At 43.8% G+C, this 19,657-nt stretch overlaps 1 protein-coding gene and 1 long non-coding RNA gene across 5 annotated transcripts in view; one reads left to right on the forward strand and one right to left on the reverse strand.

The window, feature by feature from the left end:
- Positions 1 to 5,173, reverse strand: part of TMEM233 (transmembrane protein 233) — a 40,700-nt gene extending 35,527 nt beyond the window's left edge. Inside the window, exon 1 of one of the 4 annotated variants that reach the window (XR_004316697.1) lies at positions 4,632 to 5,173. Coding sequence is in view for 3 of the 4 variants with exons in the window: in XM_032471744.1 (XP_032327635.1) it covers positions 4,632 to 4,817 (186 nt within the window). In the remaining variant the exon portion in view is untranslated. The remainder of the gene's footprint in view (positions 1 to 4,631) is intronic. The other 3 variants (XM_032471744.1, XM_032471745.1, XM_006192704.3) reach the window with 3 other exon arrangements.
- Positions 3,637 to 19,061, forward strand: LOC106730689. Its single transcript, XR_001367145.2, has 4 exons — positions 3,637 to 3,913; positions 12,900 to 12,968; positions 14,020 to 14,093; positions 17,164 to 19,061. It is a non-coding gene; the product is annotated as an uncharacterized LOC106730689 (long non-coding RNA).
- Positions 19,062 to 19,657: the final 596 nt, after the last annotated feature.

Genomic DNA, 19,657 nt, shown 5'->3' on the forward strand with positions numbered 1-19,657 from the left:
CTCAAGAGGCTCACACACACAAACTGGTGCAAAGAGGTAAAGGTGCTCTGAGAGAAATCTGTTCCGAGTATAGTGGGCACAACCTAGAGTGAGGGGAAGAGGGCAATCAAGAAGGGCTTCACGCAGGAGGTGATTTTCCAGCTGAGCTTTGAAAGAGGAGTGACTGTGCGTCTGAACAAGAGCTTCAAGTGGTTAAATTTTGAGAAGCACTGTTCTAGGATGTGAGTCCTCCTGCCTGGTCTCCTCTTGATGATTATTTGAAGGTTTCCTCCAAAGCCATCATTAAAATTCACACCTTATAAGTCAGACATAGTTTGCTCATTAATGAAGGCTAACCTGTATCTCAGCCGTGGCCTGTTTGGCCAGTTTATTTAATAGCTGCTGTTCTGTGATCTGGGCGATGTTGAACAACTTTAGGAGGGACTTCTTTTTTCTTTCCTTTTTCCTTTTCACCTGTTGACAAGCCCCATCCTCATACACAGCATGGACTCCTTTCAAGTCTCTTGAGTGAGGGAGCAAATTCCACCTACAAAACCGATAGATGCTGACCTCACCCTACATTTGCCAACCCTCCTGCAAATTGCCTGGAACATTTTCCCTTCCAGATCCAGGAAAGCAGAGGCCCTGCTGATCTTATTTACCCCTGGATAGAGGTGGAGGAGTACACCAATGCCTGGAAGAGAGCCTGGCATTTAACAGGTGCTCAATGAACATTTGTCAAATGAATAAACATTCTTTCTCCAAGGTAAAAGCCATGTGGACAGTCTCCAGCATTCTATCTTTCAGGTGGAATAAACAGGGATAACCAGGGGTGGGCAGGAGCACAATGAGGGAGGCCTGAACACCAGCCTTGGATTGACTTTCCAGGCCGTGTGCTCCAATGCAGGGCTGCATTTGCATGGGGGAGGGGGGCCATTTTCAAATTCACACAAACGTGCAATATGGGATAGCTGGGGCCTAGTCCTGAGATTTGTGTCCCAGAAACTGAGTATGGGTTATGTGCATTTTCAAACAAATAGACTTTGAGTATTTGGGAAGCAAAGTCTTTCACGTCCCTGTCTCTGACAATGCTTGGCCCACCGATGTTCTGATATAATTCTCACCTGTGCTGCACTGTCTCACAACCCCAGGGACTCCCCTAGCTCTGCACAGGGTGGTGGGGAAATTACAGACGCCTATAGCTTGAAGAATATTCCTCTCAAATGTATACTTTCAAAGTAGTTTTATTATTCCCTAGCATTTACTTCAACTTTTAAATTTTACAGACAGCTTCGCAGGCTTGGTTTCATAAATAAAGGCACTGTTTTGAGACTGCTGGCATTTTTTTTACAGTTCTGGGAATCAGTTATTTTGAGACTTGTCAATACCTATGTCAATTTGCATTATCTCCTAGTGTTTCCTTATTGGGGTGCTATTGATGTTTGGGGTAGGTCAATTTTTCATTGGGGGGACAGTCAGTCCCGAGCATTGCAGGGTATTAATACTCTTAGCTCTTCCTTCCCCATAAATGCCAGCTGTGCTCCAAATCACTGAGGTACCACATATGCTCCCCAATATTTCCAAATGCCTCCATGGGGAGTAGCAACACTGCCACCAACAGTGTACCTCAATTTATCACAAATTACCAATGCGTGAGATGTGAAAATAGCCAGGACTGATCATTACAAGCCACTCTAGGGAAAGCACACACCTGGCAGAGGTGGTCAGCCACCTTCCTCTCCTTTTTTTTTTTTTTTTAATTTTTTGGGGTAATTTGGCTTATTTATTTATTTTTAATGGAGGAACTGAAGCTTGAACCCAGGACCTCCTGCATGCTAGGCATGCGCTCTATCATATACCCTCCCTGACCCCTTTCTCTCTTCCGTATCCTTTAGACTTTGGAGTCTTCATTATGAATCTTGTCAAGTCGAGATCTGCACTATTCAAAAGGGAAAATGCTTCTAGTACCTTAGAGGGAGTGCAACAGGGAGGGTGTATGTAGGAAGGGCCTTTTAGAAATTAGATTTCACTGATTTGATGCTCTGTTTGTTTCCACACGATGTTTCCAGGCTCCAAATCTACCCTGTCTGACGGTTATTGCCCATACAGAGTACAAAGCTGGTGACTTGACGTGCTTTTATTCTGTTTTATCCTTACAACAGTTTTGCTCCACTTAAAACACTTCCACATCCCCATTTTTTAGACAAAGAAACCAAGGCTTTAAAAGGGTATGAAACTTGACCACAGCCAACTTTCTGACTCCAGTGTCTATGTTCTGGCAATAGAATGGTCTCTTGCTGTAAACCTAGTGAAAAAGTCTTGGGGGAGGGAATGGGGATGAGGGGGCCAGAAAAAAGTTTCTATTCAAAGCACATACAAATCTTATTCCCCAGGACACACCAAGTGGTATCATTAGTGTCCAACCTGTCACCACCAGCTGGAGTTTTAGCTCGTCTCAGATCAATGGCGGGCAGGCAGTTTTCTGGTTGGCACTGGGGTAAATTGGCTGCTGATTCATTAATAAACCAGGATAGATTGTGGGCACCAATACCAGCCAGAGAGGCTGCTGCTGCCTGGAGAATCTGGCTGCTGTATCCTCCCCTGCTTTGCTGCAAAAAAATCCAAGACCGGATATCTTGGGGGAGGAAGGAAGGGAGGAAACGGGCTGTTTGGTCCTAAGAAACCTGATATGGTAGCTGCTGGGGCTCCCATGTGGGAAAAAGCCTCAGGAGTGAAACAGACATCGTGACCCATTAACACCATTCATTCATACATGCATTCATTTCATAATATTTACTGGGCATCTAACACCTGCCAGATTCTCTTCCAGGTGAAGAAGATACAGCAACAAATAACAAGCAACAAATACAAATCTCTGCCCTCAGAGAGCTTATATTTTTCTAATGAGGAGACACAGACAATAAGCATGTTAATGAAGTGAAATAATATATCAGATGGAGACAAGAGCTTTGGGCAAAAAGCAGTAGGGAAGGGAGAACAGACCTGGGCGGGAGGATGATTTTAAGCACTGACCAGAGAAGCCCTCCGGAAGTGACGTTTGAGTAAAGGTCTAATAACACCAGCATGCTGGGCACTGTTCAAAGCAGTTTATAATTTATCTCATCAGTATGCACAACTCCAAGAAATATGGCTCTGATTACTTCCATTTTACAAAGAGACTGAGGTCAGGAGAAATGCAGTGATTTCCACACACCATACAGCTAGTACCTGGTGGAATTAGGATTAGAACCAGGCAGTCAGAACTTCAGCGGCTGAACGCCTGAACGATGATGGTGCGAGTGTCCTAAAAACGGGGTGTGGGAGAAATCAAGTTGCGCGTGCAAATGAGGTCTCCGTGTGTACCCACGGAGGGAAGACGGTGCCACGCGGGGGCAAGTGTGAGCAGACCTGGACTGCGGGAGGGGCAGTGGCTCTCGATCTTTACTGAACTGAATCCGGACTCTCCCTGTCTGCGGCTGGGGAGCTCGGTCAGGCAAGATGGGTGGGTGGGGGAGGGGGCTCACTGCAAGGGTTGTCCCGGGACAGTGCCGGGCCAGCTGCTCCAGTCAATAAGGCTAGGACCTCGCTGACAATCCTGGCCCTCCTGGTGGGAGGGGTTCGCACCGAGTTCCTACCGGGGCTGAAGAGGGTCGCAGAGGCGAGCTCCGAGGGGCGGGCTGGAAGCACCGGCTGCCTCTACTCGAGAAGGAGAGGTGCACATTTCGGGAGGCGAGCGTGCAAAGGGGCGCGGAGCCGCAACGGACCTGGGAGTCCCCACTGCATTCCCGGGAGCTCCCAAGGACCCACCGGTGGAGGGGCGCCTGGGAGCCCTTGGGAGACACCGAGAGGCGGGAAAGGGTCCCTGCGCAGCAAATGAGAGAGGAACCACAACGTGCTGGAGTAGAGGAGGTAGAGGCGAGCACGCACATTGCTGGTGAGAGGGGCGCAGGGGGGGGGCCAAAAGGGCCTGCAGAGAGAGAGGGCTCAATGGAGAGAGGGGCCGAGGGGTTCTGAAGAGAGCCAAGGAGAGGGAGCTGCCGTAGGAGGGAGGGAGAAGGAACTGACGACCCAGAGAGGGCGTGCTAAAGTGTGGGACTACGGGTCTAGAGGACATCGGGAATCGCCTGGGGACCCTCAGAGAGTGGCTGAGAAGGCGCCCTGAGCGCAGCAAGGGAAGAGGGGGCTTGCCCTAAAAGCGGCGGCGCTGTGCGCTGGAGAGCGGGGCGCAGAGCCTGCGCGCTCCGAGAACGGGGCATGCTGCTGCCTGCAAGGGTGGAGTGCGGTGAGCCTCTAGCAAAGCGGGCTGAGAAGAACCAGATGTGCTTGCGGATGTCAGAGGAGGCAGGGAGAGAAGCCATTAAAGTCCAAGGAAGAACTTCCCTGGGTTGGAGAGAATGGACCAATGGCTCTGGAAGGAAGTGGAGACGGCCTGGGGGAGGCTTGGTCTGGGCTCTGAGCGCCACAGGAGGCGCTGATGGTTGTTGGGGGAGAGTTCGGCCTGAGTAAAGTGAACGGGTGGCTCAGAGGACAAAAGAAATGCAGGGCAGTGAGGAAGGGAAGGATGGAGGGTGGACAGTGCGCGGAGTCCTCCGGAGGCGCTCAGTGCCGCCCAGATCTCCCTCCCCTGGCTGCTCCGGGTCCAGTTTACTCACCATGATGGAGAAGACTAAAGCCACGATGTTGATGGGGTACGCGGGGCAAAAACACGAGACGATGGAGAGCCACAGGTAGTTCCTGGGCATGGGCGCGTCCTCCTCGGTCTTCTCATCCTCAGTGTTGGTCTCAGGACTGCTGTCCAAAGCCCTCTTGAAGTCCGAGCTGGGAGCGTACTGAGACATGGGCGAGGCGGCCGGTGCAGGGAGGCGGAGGACTGCCCAGTCGGCGCGGTCTGGGACTCTGCCCTCAGGCTCCTGGCGAGTCTCTGAAAAGCCAGTGGCGCGGGACTCCAGGGAGACGTAACCTCACCCCTCCAGCTCCCTCCCGTTGAACCCGCTTGGGCTCAGGGACTTGGGCCAAGAGCCTCCGCACAAGAGGGAGGGAGGGAGCGAGGGAGTGGGGGAGGCAGCAGGGAGGAGAGAGGGAGCCAGCCAGCCTAAGAAACAGGGGAAAGGCACTCCTTGACGACACACCCAGAGACCATCAGGCAGACGCACAGACTCACACTGAAGAGCCCAGGATAAAACGAGGCTTAGGGAAGGGAAATCGAAGGCCCTTTAAAGTTGCAAACTAGCCGATGACATACAAGTTGAAATGACCAGCTCATCCTTTTAAGCAGCTGAATTTGAATACATTCAGTGTTACAGAGGTGAACCAACTCCATCCAGTTGGCCACCCAACTCTACCTAGGTGGCAACAGACTTACTACTTCCTCTTCATTCAACAATTTGCCTCGCCTGCCTTCATCCTTCTTCTAAGACTCTGAACACTGAACCTCAGTAATTTCTCTCCTCCAACAGGTGGGCAAGCAGCAAGGAGCTTAGCTTTGGGCCAACCTTTCACACACCGCACAAGAGGCCTCTGGAGACAGTCAGGGCTGGCCCCGGTACCCTCCACTTTTTCCCAAACACGGAAACAAGAAATCCTTCTCCTCCGCACTTTTCCACCTATAGGAGAGAAGCAGGTAGATCTAACTAGTGTAGACAACCCAGGTGGATAACTGGGATGGGGAGGAGAAAGAGAGAGAGAGAGATCCACTTTGGGAACTGGGATGAGGATAGCAACTGCATCTGTATCTGAGCAATTCATGAAAGACGGCGTGGGCTGGGGCTCCAAACCCAGGCAAAGCTGGGAAATTGCCACATCTGAGTTGAATGACCTCAGGAAATTCCCTTCACCCTTGCTGAGCTCCAATTTCTTCATCCACAAAAAAAGTGAAATTATAAGGGTGCCTGCCTCATAGGGATGCTGGGAAGACTATGAGATTGCATGTTAAGCCAGGTGATTCTAAGTGCTCAATAAATGCTTGCTATTATGAGGACAATATTTTCCCCCCAAGGTAGTCATCATACAGTATCTCAGACCCAATATCCAGGGTTGCAAATATTTCACCCAAAATCCAGAGTCTGAGCTGGAGGACCACAGAGAAATACAAATAATTTTAGTATGCAATTCTCCAAAACAATTGCTCACATGATCATGTGGAGAAATGAGATGAGATGAAGGATTAATCATCTGCTTGGCTTTCCCAGAACATGAATTGATTATCTGAGATGATCTCACTCACCTCATGGGGCCATACTGACTTCGTAATCTACCTCCCTCATTGGGCAGCAAACTCCCTGAGAGAGGAAACCGTGCTGCTCACCTTTGTGTCAGCACTTGACAGAATACCTGGCATTGTGCTTGGCATAGCTTGCTGGGTGAACATAAAAAGATGAAATAGAGCCTTCTCCACTATGTCTTCTCCCTCATTCCTCAAGCAGGAATAAACCAAAGGATTAGATTCATCTCCTGAGTTCTCAACTAATGCTTCGACTTGGCTGCCCCCTCAGACTGTCACATGACTGCTCCTGATTTCTCAGCTGTCAACTGAAATGTCACTTCCTCAGAGAGAGCTTCTCTTTAGATTTCATTAGTGTATGTCCCCATAATTATTATGTATTTGACCAGTTTTTGTGATATGTATCACTATTGTAATTTATTTGCTTGCTCTTTCGCTGTCTTTCTTGAGACTCTAAGCTCTGTAACCTGTTCAGGGCTGTATCTCCAGGACTTAGAATCGTCCTGGCACAACTAGGAATGCCAGAAATAGTTCTTGAATGAATGGATCAGAATTTTACCTGCAAGTATTGACAAATGATTCCCAGATCTTGACCAAGACCTACTTGAGTTAGAATTTCCCAGGAAGGAACTTCAGAAATCTGTATTTTTAATGCCTGAGAAATCTGTATTTTTAGAACACTCTCCAGTGATTTTGATGTAACTGAATGTTTTCTCAAATCCCACTACCATCTCTAATTCTCAGGATGTAGGTCTGGATCTTTCCTCTGAGAGTCCCCTCTGGTGCCTTAAACTCAGCATGTCAAAGGTGAACGTGTCCTCCCCCAGAACCTGTTTCTTGGCTCGGTCCTTGGCTAATGGGTCCTGCCACCTCTCTAACCGTCTCTCCAACCAGTTTTCTCCCTTCACTAAGTCCAGTTACAGAGGCCTTTTCCCCCTTTTCTCAAGTAATACACCTAGGCTTTTCCTATCCCAAGGCCGTGTACCCGCTCTTCCTTCTTCCTGAAATGCTTCCCTTTCTCTCTTCACCTGTTGACTCCTCATTTTTCAGGACCCATCACCTCATATATTATTACCTCCTGAGTCCTTCCCTGACCATCATATCCAAGGCAGGCTTCCATCTTCTTTTTCTCCATCTTATTATCCTGTTTATTTCCTTTGTCACAGTTATCACAAGCAGAAATTGTCTCGTTTATTTATTTGTTTACTATTTACTGTCTGTCCTGTCCCGACAACTAGAAGGTAAACTCACAAGAGCAGAGATACGTATTTTTGTTTAGTTCACTGTGGTGTTCCCTGGGCCCAGTTCCTGGTCTTTAGTAGGCGCCCAATAGACTCAATAAATTGTGCATTTAGTCATTCAAGTTAGGAACCTGAGGGCCTTGTTTTCTCTTTCCTTCAGCCTCTAAGTGGACAATTCATCAAACCCTACTGATTCCATCTTAAACGTGACTCTCCATTCCACCCTCCTTTCCCCATCCCCACGGCCAGTATCTGAGCTGCAGCTTTCACCAATAGCGAAAAGGCTCTGACGGGGGCTGTGTGAGCCGTACTTGTGATCTCAGCCTGGTGAACTTAGCTGGTGTGACTAAGCCCAAGGATTGGGTGCCAAATGGAATTTTGCTGTTTCAAGTCATAAGCTGCACTATCCACTCCAACCCACTTGTGTCATCCACAGAAATACATACAAAAAACGGTGCTGTTGACTCAGCAGAGCCCATCTCCTCTGCCAGGAAAACAACTGTTCAACCCTGGTCCAACACCGTGTAATCACCATTTACTGAGTACCTACTGTGTGCATTCAGTGCATTCCCTAGGCGCATCATCTCATTGAATTCCTACACCACCATTTGCAAGGTAGGTGGAGAGGTTTCCTTTTTACACCTGAGGAAACCTAGGATCAGACAGGTAAAGGGTCATGTGGAAGGTCTTGTAGCTGAGTGGAGGTGCCCGGATTTGAACTAGGTCTAAGATACCCATTCACCTAGCAGGTCCAGACAGGACATTCAGTCGGGCATCTCTAAAGTTTCCTGGAGTTATTATATTCTGCTCAGGGAAGATGGATTAATAGCTTGTTGACTGGTCTAAAATGTAGTAGTGAAATTGCAATCACTTGAAAGATTTACAATTAGATTGAAAAGAAAGCACGTATACCAGGAAGTGGAATGTATATGTGTTGATTCTTGAGCGATACATTAGATCACTCAGTAGGGGTTTCCAGCTCTAATTTCCTGAGCTTCACTAATTTTCTCTTAAGAGGTCAGTTTATTGCTTCTGAATGAACCCTACTGGCTGACTGCTTAATAAAGTGGCAATACCTTCCCATTTTAAAATGAAAGGAGAAAAGTGACTGCCTAATGGCCCGTCTAGGAGAGGGAAGAGACTCACTGTAGCTTTCCAGATTCTGATGAAGCAACTTACCTTTTCTGATCTTTGAAAAAAGTTTTATTTCCAAATGTAAAAGTAATACTTGCATAGAGAGAGAAAAGTTGGAAAACGAATAAAGGCATAAATAATAAGAGGTATCACCTGTATCCTACCATCCAGTGGTAACCACCATAAAAATTAGGGAATTTTTCCTTCTAATCCTCTTTCTATATGTGTGTGTCATATCTCTATTAACATTCTTTGCAGATATTTTCATAGTCTGCCTCATTTCCTACTAATTAGATGGACTGTTCTTTATCAGATATTTAGGTTACTTTTAGTAGGTTTTCATTGTTAAAAAAACATGAAAAATGCTGTGATGGACATCTTTTGTACCCAATCACCAGCATGTGTGATCATTTGTTTATGACTCCTGATCTTACAGGGTAGATGTCTGTCTTTAAAAGGCCAGAGAAAACTCAGATTTGCTGGTTGAGAAATTGTATTCTAAGATATGTACCAAAGGTAAAATTTAAATTTAGGCCAAGGAAACAATCAAAGATTCAGTGGACTATAGAAATGAGATGATTCAGATGAGACAGATTCAAAGAAGAACTTCTCAATGCCAAACGGATCCCCAGATCTACAGAATTTAGTGGGGTGATGTTGAATCTGTGCTTTTCGATCTTAGTTGTGTCTAGGATTCCATGATAGGAGGAAGGAGGGAGGCAGGGAGGGGAACAGAGAGAGAAGGGAGAAAGAGATATTGAGAATCTGCTGATCTGTGAAAAATGCAAGGGAATGGTTCCAGATCTTTAGGAATGGGAAGAAGTCGAATGCGTTTGCTGCCAAATTTTGCATTAGTCTCAAGTACCAGGCTTCAGCAGTCATAAAGTAACTGCTGTCGTCTCAGGGGTTTGCTACAAAAGAACAGTATCTTTTTGGCTAATATTATTAGAAAACCATTTACCTTTCCAGTTTCCAACAACTTTGGTCCTCTTGCCAGGGAGAAAAAAGAGCAAAACAGGGGAGAAGGGAGTATGGTCAGGGAAACAGATTCTGTACTGTTAATTTCTTAAACCACACCTTTTAATGAAATCACTTGAGGATGGAGAGGCATAAAACACAAACTCTCAGACTTAAAATGCAATACTTTTCCCATTCATCCTCCACTGCACCAGAGAAGAACAGTATCCAATCCATCATTTTTCTTGATGATTAGATCTCACACACACACACGTGTCTTGATATATCAACTGATAATATTTAATAATGATAATGCTGTGTTTTAGGCTATACTCTGCAACTTATGGATGAACCTGCTGTAAAAAATTTAAGAAACAAACTTCAATTAAATAGAGTTGGGAGACCACAAGGGGGAGCTCTCATGCCCTGCAATGATAACAGAGCCTAGCCTGAAGAAGAAAGATTTCTCTCCTTTCCTGGCAAAGACTCAGACAATGAAAAGCCATGGACTCTATTTACTAGAGCCCTCGCAACTTCCTTTTCCCCTCTATAAAAGCGTTCTCTTTCCCTTGCGGTGCCGGGACCTGCATGTGGCTCACCATGGCGACAGACCCCGTATTGCAGTTCTCTGCGGATCCTGAACATACCCATCTTTGCTGGAGAAATACCTGGCAGTCTATTTGTTTCGGGTCAAGAAACCACTCATAATAATCAGCAAATATTATAATAGGGATCACAGAAGTTAGAAAGAAATAATCTATACCTCAACCTACTAGTACATTTTCCACGCCTCCTTCTAATCCCTGAGTGTATTCAGGTATATTTCATACACTTGCAATGAAAGTGTATGCATCATTCTGAATCTTGAATTTTTTTTAAACCTAATGCTCTGTATTATACCCTTCCCAAGTGTGAAAGAGGGGTGCCAGCCACTCTTTTGCTCCTGGAGAACTGCACTGTGGTTCCCCACAATTCTGCAAAGAGTCCTTCCTCTAATGTTCTAATGTGAATGTGTCAGTTGAGGTCTGCTGGGTCCAAGGCTGACTTAGAAGGTCTCCTTGGGGAGGTGACATCTGAGTGGAGAACTGATGGCTAAAAAGAGGCCAGACATTTGAAGAGCTGAGAGAAGAACATTCCAGGCAATGGGAATGGCATGTGCAAAGGCCCTACAGTGGGAAAGAACTCAGGATGCTGAAGAAACAGAAAGAAGGCCAGTGAGGGTAGGAGATGAGGTAGCAGAGGCCAGACCTTGTAGGACCTTTCCAGCACTGGTAAGGAGCATGGATTTTATTCTAAGAGCAACGGGAAACCTTTGAAGCATTTTAAACCAGATTATGATGTGAGCCAATGAACATTCTTCTGCGCTGATCAGTTGCACTAATGAGTTGCTAGAGAGTGATTAAAATTGACTTTGGGAAATTTATTTCCAGGCTGTCTATTAAATAAAATATTACATAAAATTATTAGGTAATAACATTTTTAATTTCTAAGAGCTCCTTATTTACTGATATCTTCAGTATTATTAGGGCCTATAATTATTATTCTTATTTAAAAATGAATATCTTCTTGAATCTCTCTGAAACTACTAATTATAACTTTAAGGATGTTTTCTTTTATAGTTTCTCTCTTTTGATTGTAGGTCAGTTGTGCTATTTTCATCTTAGTTCTCTGAGGAGCTCTGGCTGTCCCACTCATATTTATAATGAAATTGGTTAGCTCATATCAGCAGTATTGTGCATTTCCTCCACAATATTTCCAGCAGGACTTCTTCCTTGAATAGAAGACAATTATCTTATGTAACCCTCATCATGACTGTATTTGTTATCTGTTGCACATAACAAATGATATAAACATTCAGCAGCTTGAAACAAATATGTATTATCTCATAAATATGTATTATGTCATGGCTTTTATGGGTTGAGAATTTTGGTGCAGCTTTTATCAATAACCTGTCAGAGTCTCCCTCAGGCTGGGGCTGCAGTCATCTTAAGGCTTAACCGGGGGGAATTCACTTTCAGGCTCACTCACGTGGCTGTTGGTTGGCCTTATGTCTCTGCTGACTACTGACACGGCAGCTTGTTTCTCCAAAAGAAGCGGGTTGGGGTGGGAGAGGGGTAGGAGGAGAGAGAGAAAGAGAAAGAGAGAGACTCTTGCAACCTAGTCTCACCCCACCTTTACTGCTGTACGCTACTGGTTACAGTGGTCACTCCATCCAGCACACACTTAAGGGGACGGGAGGTACGAGAACATAAATGGCTGAAGATGGAGATCCCTGGGGGCCACCTCGGAGGCTGCCTTCTATAACACCCTATGGTCTACTTCTAACTCCCAGTGAGGAGCTGGGTTATGGCAAGGTGAAGTCACCTGCCCAATATCCTACAGCCAATGAATCAGGGTTAAGTCAGGGACCCAGGTGGATGTGCTTCCAAAGTCTGCCCTCTTAAGCGCTACGCCACTCTCTTCCAAAGTGTAGATGCATCACTGGGGTAAGTGTAAAGTCATTTAAGGTGATACAGAGGGTCTCAGGTTGGCATTAACAAGCCTTTAACTCCTCTAACCCTCATTAACTTCCCATTGAACCAAGACAGGGCTGGCCGCAGGCTGTAAGTCTTGGCAAGGCAATGGTATCTAGCTAGACTTTAATACACTGTTTTCTATGAATGGTGTTTACTTCCAGTTATGACAGGTAGGGTGGCTATAAACTAATGATAGTATCATAACATTTCCTTTGAAAACATGTCTTAAAAATAGAAAGTATGTTAATTAAAGTACAAATTTAAACAGCAAAGATGACGCTCAGAAACAGCAAACACAGGGAAGGTCATCTATGGATTAATAAAGCTGGGGAAATATTATTCTGAAAAGAAACTCAGGCATAATAATCCCTTTCTTTTGGTTCAATCTCTCCCCCCTTCATTTTATAAAATGTGTAAAGTGAAACTGTAAATAATGCCCCTAAGGGTGCGCAGTCCCCATAATCACAGCCCAAGACTCTCTTGCTGATATTTTCCTTGTCTCTTTCACTTCTAGTGTTTATCGGCTTGAAACACTTTCTTTTTGCTTTCTCCACTCCCATCCCACTATTTCCAATTCACTTTCCTTTAATCAGAATTTCTCAAGAGCAGCACTACTGACATTTTGGGCCAGATCGTTCCTTGTTGCGGGGACCATCCTGTGCCTTACAGGATGGTGAACAGCATCCCTGGCCTCCACCCACCAGATTCCAATAGCATCCGCACACCCAACTGTGACAACCAGAAATGTCTCCAGATATTGCCCTGTACTTCCTCGGGGAGGGTGGGGCAAAAATCCCTTCAATCAGGCATCACTGCTCTAAAGCAGTGTTTTTTATTCCTACAAAATCTTAGGTCCTGCTGGTGCTGCTGGTCTGTGAAATGCACTGAATAACACTGCTCCAAACTACACAGCCTAGTAAGGTAACCATTTTTTTCCTTCCATTTTTGGAGACTTGTGTATATTACAGTTGCAAATGCAAAATAACACTCCATTTAGTACCAACATTTGCTGTTAATTAAATTAGGTGTCCTATGTGGAAGATGAAGATTCCAGCATTAACATTTCAGGAACAAATTTTTCCTGAGGGGTAGAGACCACACACAACATAATTTTATTTCCTACATGGGGCAAATTAGAAATCAACAGGATAAATGAAGAGGAAATGCTTATTGAAAACAATCATTACATCGTGTTATTTTGAAGGAAAAAAAAAAAGTAACGAGCCTCACCTACATGGTTAGCAAGCACAGTCTGAGGAAAGTTTGTAGAATGAATACAAGTGAAGTGAACAGCTCCTTAATGCGCTGCTGCAGTCCACACAGAGGCCGGGATGAGCTCAGACTCTTCCCAGACAGCAGAATAACCATTTTTTAATTGCTTCAGAGAGCTTCCTGGGAAAGCTGCACATTAGCGAGGGTTTGGAGGCTGTGGAGAAGCAGGAAGGGTTGTAATGCTGCCCTAAATGTCTTCAATTATACATAACGGGGTGGGCTTTTCCATCACGATCCAACGAAAAAACAGCTTTTCTGGGCCTCTTAGGGAATTTTGTGCATTAAGGATGAAAACTTTCCTGGATCTTCTGGGCCAACGAGGGCTCTATGTTTCTTCTGAGTAAGAGTGAAAGTGGGTTTTCAAAATTCAGAACCACAGCAGAGCGCGCATTTGACCTGCTCTTCCCCCCTTCCCTTTCTGTCCCTATCAACTGCCTCCTCCCCCACTGCTCTTTCCACCCCTCTCCCTTCTTTCTGTACTTTTGACCTTTCCTGCAAACTGGATATAATGAGGCACACAGTGCTTTTCTTTTGTCTTATGATTTGCATTCTGAGAAGCTCTGATCGTTGCTTTTTTTTTTCTTTCAAAAACCAAAACAAAGCAGCACATTTCCAGGAAATAGGATGTGATATTGCTGATCAGCTATAAGAGTTTTCAACCATATGGTATTGCTTGACACCGGATGACTCATTTTTTCAGGTGACCAAAGTTGGGAAGAGTAGAGTTCAGGCAAACAAGAAAGAAGGTTCCAAATATCAGGACAAATCAAACCGGTATGTAATGGACTCTCCACTTCTGAAAGTTTCCCAGCACAGGCTGCTCATGTCAGGAAGGCCAGGCTGCATAAACCTGACCTCTTCCTGGCTACTCACCAGAATCACCTGGGGAACTTTCCAAAAGAGGCAGATAAATTTGTAACCTTGGGTTCAAATCCCAGCATCTCTATTAAAAAAAAAAAAATCTTCCCCTGAGACCCAGATGAAGTCAATCTGGCTCTGGTCCCAAATGGCATTTGGAACCAGTAAGATGGCAGAACTGAAAGGTCCCTTAGAAGAGCTGGGGGACTCCCTGAGATCCTCCATGACTTTAGGAACTGATTTAGGTCAAGGGTCATGTACATCACACAGAGAATAACAGTAGCCAATATAGTACAGCCCAAAGTGGCACGTACACGCCTGGATGAGTCGAATCCCTGTTCTTCCCCTTCTTTCTGGGGTGACTTTGGACAAGTCATCTGGTCTCTGTGAGCCTCAGTTTTCTTGCCTATAAAATGGCACGGTCACTAACGAGGTTGGGGAGTTAATGCATGTGAAGTGCTATGCATGGTGCCTGACAGGTGATAAGTGCTCAGTAAGTGCTAAGTAATGGGAGTTCAAAAAAGACAAAGTCACTTTTATCAAGAGGACTTGAGGAGGCATGAGATGAGCTAAAACCATTTGGATGCTTCAAGTTAGAGGATAGACGCTTAAGAGCCACGATCCAAACTGAAACCCATGAAAGGGATAATGGAGAAGTCATTTGTTTACAAGAGTGAATGTCCTTTCCTAATCCCCAAATACCTGGGAGATTTCAGCTTAAACCAAATGACAGAACATTTCATTACTGAACTTTTGATACTTGGAGCCACACTGGACCTTTTTTCTGTTCCTCTGAAAACTCTTATTGTTGCCTTGGGGCTTTTGCATAATCCCTCCAGCTGAACGACGATACCTGTGATCTTCACCTGGTTTTCAATTATGTTTTTCAATTATTTGTATTCTCATTATTTACTTAGCATCTATCTTCCCCACTAGTATATAAGCTTTATGGTAGCAAAAACCTTCTTTCACTGTTGTGTATCAGATCTTAGAACCGAGCTTAGCACATAGTACACAGTAAATATTGATCAGATGAAAGAATATTGAATGAATGAATATTGATCAAAAGAATGAACGAATAAATATGAAGTGGTATATGGATATCAAAGCCATAATTATTTTTAAAGAAACCAGGTATCTAGAGATAAGCAAATCTCAGACTCAAAGGGACCACTGAGATGATTCACTTTAAAGCATTCATATTTACAGACCGATGAGATCTTTAGAGAGGAGGGTCAGGTTTAGCATTCTGGTACCCAAACCTTTTATCATCATTTCCTCAGCTACCAAAACTTGGGCATGTGTTCCACTGATCACAAGGATATATGTGAAGACAACAGAATTGCATCTTTGAAATTAGGACTCTGGCCATAATGGCTGTATTGACCTGGAAAATTAGAAAATAAATGGCTTGCAGGTCTTGGAGCAGCGAGTTCATCCTCCTACCTCATATCCTGACTATGAAAGTCTTTCTTAGGGTGATAGTTGTGTGTGCCAAAATGTTTTCTTCAGGACTGGGGGACTAGTAAGTGTTAATTTCAAAAGGTGACTGAAGGTGACTCCTGGAGCCTCTCTGGCACTTGGAGATCTGGCCTCAATGTTTAGTGCTGGAAAACTGAAGATATCAAGGCAGTAGCCATTAACAAGTAGATTGTATGAGCACTTAGCTTGGCTGCCTGGTGTCCCCCTGGGGATGGCTGCACTCTACACTGTGTTCACTGGCTGAAGGGGAGGGGTCCAGGACCATCATAAACGCCCACATATTCTCAGCTCAGGGAGCTGGGACTGAGATCTTCTTTCACAGAAGAGATGTTGTATTGGAGGCTTCTATCATTCGCTCATTCATTCATTTATTTACTTAGCATAGGTTATCAAATGGCTACTCTTATGGGCTGTGTTGTGTCACTCTCACCCCCATATATTGAAGTCCTAACCACACCCCTGCCAGGACCTCAAAACAGAACAGTATTTGGAGAGAGTCTTCAAAGAGGTGATTAAGTTAAAAAGAGGTCATTAGTGTGGGCCCTAATCCAATATGACTGGTGTCCTAATAAAAAGAGGAAATTTGGACACAGACACAGAGAGAAGACCATGAAGAGACACATGTAAAGACACGGTTTTCTATACGTCAAGGAGAGAGCCCTCGGAAGAAACCAACCATGCTGACAGAGTTCCAGCCTCCGCAACCAGGAGGAAATAAATTTCTGTGTTTGAGCCAGTCAGTCTACAGTACCTTGTTATGACAGCCTGAGAAAACGAATACCCTTACCTGTGCCAGGCATTGAGGACACAGAGGTAGATAAGACACAGAGGACACAGAGGTAGATAAGACCTGATTCAGACCAATGGGGAGCTGACAGGTTTGTGTTCCTGTGGGTTCAGCTGGAGACGCTAACAGTAACAGCCAAGTGGCCTTTGCCTCCACCTGCTCACCCAGAACTTCCAGATTATGGCAGAGGATCCTCCGTTCCCATGCAGGAGACCCTGGCAGCGTGTCACATATGCTCACAGACAAGTCTGCCAGCTGCAGTCACGATGCGTCTCCTAGGTTTGTACCCATTAGCTCTGGGACTCTGCTGTGGAGCCATTTGGGGACAACTCACGGCTGATGATCCCCACTCTGAAAACCTAATTTCCACGCCAAAGGTGCAATTTCTTATTTATTTTTTTTAAATGGAGGTACTGGCAATTGAATCAAGTACTTCATGCATGCTTAGCATGAGCTCTACCAACTGAGCTGTACCCCAACCCCCGCAAAGGTGCAATTTCTTAATCCTGTCAACAGCTGAAGTGCTGGTTGTGAATCCAAGTCTCAGCTTCCTTTGTGAAAACAGGACATTTAGTGAGTGGGGTGAGACAGAGGTCGACATTCCTTTTCCACGTGGGTATCTAATTACTAGAGCACAGTTAGTAATTTGTCATCAATCAAATGTCTAAATGCGTGTGGGTCTGCTCCAGTGGTTGGCCTGTTTGTCTCTCCTTGCAGAAGTTCCTCACTGTCAATCTCTGTAACCACAGAACAGTCTTCTACCTGAAGAATCTACTTTGTGGATGGATTCCCTCAGCTTTTGCTGAACTGGAGGTCAATTTCAAATACTCAAAGCATATTTCCTCTTTTTTGTTATTTGTAATGTGATGACTTCTTTTAAGTTTAATTTGTATTATTGATATTTTTCCAGATTTACTGATATTTGGTTGACATGTAATGCTGTGTCAGTTTGAGGTGTACAATGTTATAATTTGATATACTTATATATTGAGAAGTGATTACCACAATTAGGTTGTTAACACATCTTTCCCCTCCTAGAATTGTCATTTGTTGTTACTGTGATGAGAACATTTAAGATCTACTCTCTTAGCAACTTTCAACTATATAACACAGTGTTGTTAACAGTTGTCACCATGCTGTACACCAGATCCCCAGAACTTATTCCTCTTATAACTAAAAGTTTGCATCCTTTGACCAGTATCTCCTCATTTCTCCCATGCCCTAGCCCCTGGCAATTATCAATTAGCTCTCTATTCCTATGAGTTTGGCTTTTTGAGGTTCCACATATAAGCGAGATCATAGAGTATTTGTCTTTTCTTTGTCTGGCTTATTTCATTTAGCATAGTGCCCTCAAGCTTCATTCATGTTATCCAAAAATCTAAATGGCAGGATTGCCTTCTTTTTATGGCTGAATAATTTTCATACACACACACATATGTATGTATGTATGTATGTATGTGTACATACAGTTGACCCTTGAAGAACACGTGGGTTGGGGGCAGTCAAAAATCCCCAAATAACTTTAGAATGACCCTACATATCGGCAGTTCTGCATCTGCGGAGGCAACCAAGAGCAGATTGTGTAGTAGTGTAGTACGTATTAATTGAAAAAAAAAATCCGTCTATAAGGGAAAACACACAGTTCAAATCCATGTTAAGGGTCAAATGTGTATATATACACACACAAATATATATTCATTTGTAAAGCATTGGGGAGTGCTCACATTCCCATGACAATATTGTCAGCCTATTTTTATATCCCACAAACTATTACTGCTATGTTTATTTTTATAGATATTTATATTTTCCTATTTACCAATGCTGTTGGTATTGTTCCTTCTTATATTTCAGATTTTCTCTATGAAATTCTTCTTTTTAAAATGTATCTTTTAGAAATTATATTAATGGGATCTGTCGGTAATAAATCCTTCTGGACTTTGATTTTTGGAAATGTCTCTATGTAGTCCACATTCTTGAAAGATGTTTTTTCTGAGTACACAATAATAGTCTGACAGTTACTTTTGCTTTGTATTTTAAAGCTGTCATTCCAGTCTCAGCTGCCTTTCAGTGTTACTGCTGAGATGTGTCTGTCTGTTTACTTGTCTTTCCTTTACAAATGACCTTCCTTTTCTTTCGGCTGCTTTTAAGATCTTTGTTTTGCTATTTGTAATTTTACAACGACATATATAGTAAGACCTTTATCTATTCTGGTTGGGATTTGCTGGACTTCCTAACCGCCAGATTCACATCTTTATAATAAAACGTTGGAAAACGGTGACCATCATATCTCCAAATATTATGTTTTCCATTCTCTCCATTCTTCACATATACTCTGATTAGATATGTGTTAGGCCCTCCCTAACTATCTTCTATGTCACTTAATATTTATTTCATATATCTTAGCTCCATGTCTCCATGTGGCTTTTTGGGTAATTTCTTTAGGATTTTTCAGTTTATCAATTTTCTATTTAGCTAGGTTGAAACCGCCTTTTAGCCCATCCTCTGGGTTTTACATCACCAGATTAAAGATAAAAAACACTACTCAGCCATAAAAACCGACAACATAATGCCATTTGCAGCAACATGGATGCTCCTGGAGAATGTCATTCTAAGTGAAGTAAGCCAGAAAGAGAAAGAAAAATACCATATGAGATCGCTCATATGTGGAATCTAAAAAACAAAAACAAAAACAAACAAACAAACAAAAACAAAGCATAAATACAGGACAGAAATAGACTCACAGACAGAGAATACAGACTTGTGGTTACCAGGGGGGTGGAAGGTGGGAAGGGATAGACTGGGATTTCAAAATTGTAGAACAGATAAACAAGATTACACTGTATAGCACAGGGAAGTATACACAAAATGTTATGATAACTCACAGAGAAAAAAATGTGACAATGAGTGTGTATATGTCCATGAATGACTGAAAAATTGTGCTGAACACTGGAATTTGACACAACATTGTAAAATGATTATAAATCAATAAAAAATGTTAAAAAAAAAACAAATAAAAAGCACTTTCACTGGCAAAAAAAAAAAAAAAAGATAAAAAATTTCTAGTAGTACCACTTCCTTACTTTTCAAAATTTCCTGATTATTTAAGCAGGCTATTATTTCTTGTCCATTTCTTTTCCCCCCTTACATTGTGTTAATCTAAGTTCTTTTTTAAATTAATGCCCAGAAAAACTGGCTTTGGGGACTGTTCAGT

Source organism: Camelus ferus, chromosome 32 (genome assembly GCF_009834535.1).
Source record: "Camelus ferus isolate YT-003-E chromosome 32, BCGSAC_Cfer_1.0, whole genome shotgun sequence".
NCBI classification, from domain to species: domain Eukaryota; kingdom Metazoa; phylum Chordata; class Mammalia; order Artiodactyla; family Camelidae; genus Camelus; species Camelus ferus.